A 3,074-nucleotide genomic window follows, 5' to 3' on the forward strand; every position below is an offset into this window, starting at 1 on the left:
AGTACAACTTATTATGCTGTGCTCTAAGCTGACATCTCGTCTTGCTCAACCTTTGTTGCTACTGCGTCCCACCAAGGTCCATGGGCTGCCCTGTCCACGTTTCCAATCTTCTCTAATAGGTTCGATATCTCCCTTACTCGGTCGACAAACTCGGAGAGACCCAGGCTTGCAAGCTTCTCACCTGCATTGTTGGCAGCCTTGACCTTCTCGCTTGCCGATCCAGCAGCCAAGCGGGCAAGGATATTGCCACGAAGACGAGTAAGTAAAAGTCGAAGGACGGGCTCTCTTGGTTCATTGCCATGTTGTGCCATATCTTGGCTGGCAGTCAGAACCTTTGTGACAAGGGCACGAAGGTGACCCTTGGTCGCTGTCGGCATCGATCTACCAGACTCAAGAGCAGCCATTACACCATCCACAGTAGTTTGGAGAGGGTGACCGGCTTCGAGCACGGCCATGATGCGGGATGCCTCCATCTTCCATGAGGATCGAACGTCACGCTTCAGGATATTTTTGCATTGGAGCAAAACTGCACCTGCAGTAATGATCCGCTGAATAGTGGTGGAAATTTGGCCAATGCGGCTGTAATCCAGACGAAGCATCTCTGGTATCTCTTCAATAGGAGACGGCGAGATCTGAGTAAAAATATCGACGAGCATCTGTGCGTAAAACCGCCCAGCTGTTGGGCGCGACCTTGGGTTGTTGATTTTCTCGGGGTCCCTTCTGTGAACTTCTGCCAAAACCTTTGCTCGTGAGGCTTTCCAGACCGCCTCGGCGGCTGAGAGACCAAGCTGGTTCTTCTCAACATCTTCGGCAAATCTCTTGGCCTCGTACGGAGCTGCAGACTCAATAAGCTGAGGTGCAGCTATTCTCATCAGATAATTGATATAATCGCAAAGCATTAGGTCAATGAAGCCATTCAGGGCCTCGACTCGGTCGATGATGTTACCGTCTGCGAGCTTGTTTTGAATCAAATCTTTGACCTCTTCGTCTCGGAAAGGAGCACACAACTTAGGCAAAAGAGATGCCATAGCGGTGAAGAATTTCTCATATGAGAAGTTGCCCAATGCAAATTGCCTTTCTGCCATTTCTGGGTCCAGAATCTCGCCAATGAGGTTGTACATCGAGTTGCCAGGTTTTAATAGACGCTGGAGCTTGTCCTTGATGTTGCCAGCCACGAGTGCGAAGAACTGGAAATTAATGGCACTATCGTCTCCATCCATGGTGGCACGCATCTGTGTATACATGGGCTGCGATCGGGTTGACTGCTGCTCCTTGTACTCGTCCGGAGAGAGCTGGTATTCTTTATTGATGGCCAACTCGTGTACAACGATCCTGTTATTAGGCAGTAGACCATTTAGACCAGTCTTCGGGGCAAGAGGCTTCTCCTGGAGTTTGCTAGCAGGTGTCGCAGGTGGCGTGAGTGTCTGTGAATCCGGCGAGACCAGACTCTTAGCTGTTTCGGATGCCTCTCCAGGCACATTCTCAGCCACGCGGGGCTTTGTATCACCAGTCTTCTTCTTGGCAGTACGAGCCTTTCGGGCTTCGGCCACCGCATTAAAAATCAACTTCTTGCCCTTTTCTGGACCAGCCAGCTTTTTTATACGCACAATAAGCATCAGCTGGTTGTCCTGAATGCTCTTCTTGTAGAGGGCCGTGGCGGAGTCGTCGGTTGTATCCTTGACTGTTTGATAAATCGCATCAAGCTCTACAAATTGCATGAGCATAACTTCGATTAAGGCGTTGGAATCTCGAGACTTCCATGCAATAAATGCATTGTGAAAAGCGGCGTATGCTTCGGGAAGTGTGTTCTTGAGCGCCGGTGGCATTGTGTATTTGTTGGCGGATGTAAGACGAGAGAGAATATTCTCGAAAGAGATAAGAACATCTCGTGCCTTGCCGACCAAGCCCTGTAGTTGAGGATTGGCAAGGTCGGCCGAAGGCAAGCGGTGAGAAGCCAACGCATCAACGACTTCCTGGTCGCCATCATCATTCTTGTTGCTTAGGACCTGATTGGGATGGCCAAGGATCAGGAAAGCGCTCAAAAATGTGCGTACAGCAACCATCTCCTCAACCGAGCCCGTCTCGCCCTCTTCAAGGCCACATAGCCGAAGGAGTCGTGCCGTGATAACAAGAACCCTCTCTTGGGCCAGAAGCTGTACAACAGTATCAAAATGGGTGTCTCTGGTCCCATCTACAGTCAGGCCGAGATCGTTAAATTCGGCAATAGCTTTCCTGCGGAGGTAGCCACGCCACCACCATTGAATGGTGGCTGCTGCTTCCTCCGGGGTAAGCTGGCGTCTCTCCTGCTCGTGATCAGGCAAGGAGTCAGTGGTCTTCCTAGACATGACACTGTGTCCACGGCTTCGCTTGGGTGTGTGCTTTGTCCGTAGCTCCTCCCTCCGTCTTTCGGCTTCAGCCATTCTCTCTTCGATTTGAGCTTTGATCCTAGCCATATCTTGTTCTCGCTTCTCTTTCATAAACTCGGCAACTTGTTTTGCCTTTTTGACCTCATCCGCGCAGTTGGCGACTATCTCTGCCAAGTTGCGCTCTCTAGTTCGTTGTGCAGCGATAGCGCGCTCTTCAGAAAGTGAAGGATCGCGATGAGTGGCTTTTGCGAGGGCTGCCCGAAGACGAACCTTTTCAGCATGCGCCGCTCGATCGGCAAGTCGAGCCCTGCGATCCTCGAGAAACGAAGCACGACGGAGATGTTGAGCGATATGCTTGCTCTGTTCACCCCCACGGTGACTTGACGGCTGGATAGAAGAGCATCGCGAGTGTGCAGATGAGACTGAGTTGCGGCGCGACGAGGCAGCCGAATCTCTGCGACGAGTCTGCGACGGACGATAAAATCTAGCAGCGATGTGAGGAGGTGGCGTATAAATTCTCGAGTCGTCTTCTAAATCGTCTTCTTCGTATTCAACTTCAGGTGGAGGCATAGATAAATCGAGACCATCCTCCATCTTTTCGTCATCGGAGAGCGGGTCGTTGGGTGTTTCTTCGACATTGCGCGGCGTCTCCGCTAGATCGTAGGAGGGGCGGCGCATTGTGTCAGCGGCTGTTGGTATTTGTGGCAT

General features: G+C 51.4%; 1 protein-coding gene across 1 annotated transcript; it reads right to left on the reverse strand.

The window, feature by feature from the left end:
* Window positions 1-23: 23 nt before the first annotated feature.
* Window positions 24-3,074, reverse strand: FSST1_004475 (T-complex protein 11-domain-containing protein; the record flags this gene model as incomplete). The annotated part of the gene is made up of 1 exon (XM_083230653.1): window positions 24-3,074. One exon carries the CDS (start codon window positions 3,072-3,074, stop codon window positions 24-26), a length of 3,051 nt encoding a protein of 1,016 aa, XP_083087905.1.

The sequence above is a fragment of the Fusarium sambucinum genome, chromosome I (assembly GCF_050947815.1).
Source record: "Fusarium sambucinum isolate potato_lamoka chromosome I, whole genome shotgun sequence".
Taxonomy (NCBI): domain Eukaryota; kingdom Fungi; phylum Ascomycota; class Sordariomycetes; order Hypocreales; family Nectriaceae; genus Fusarium; species Fusarium sambucinum.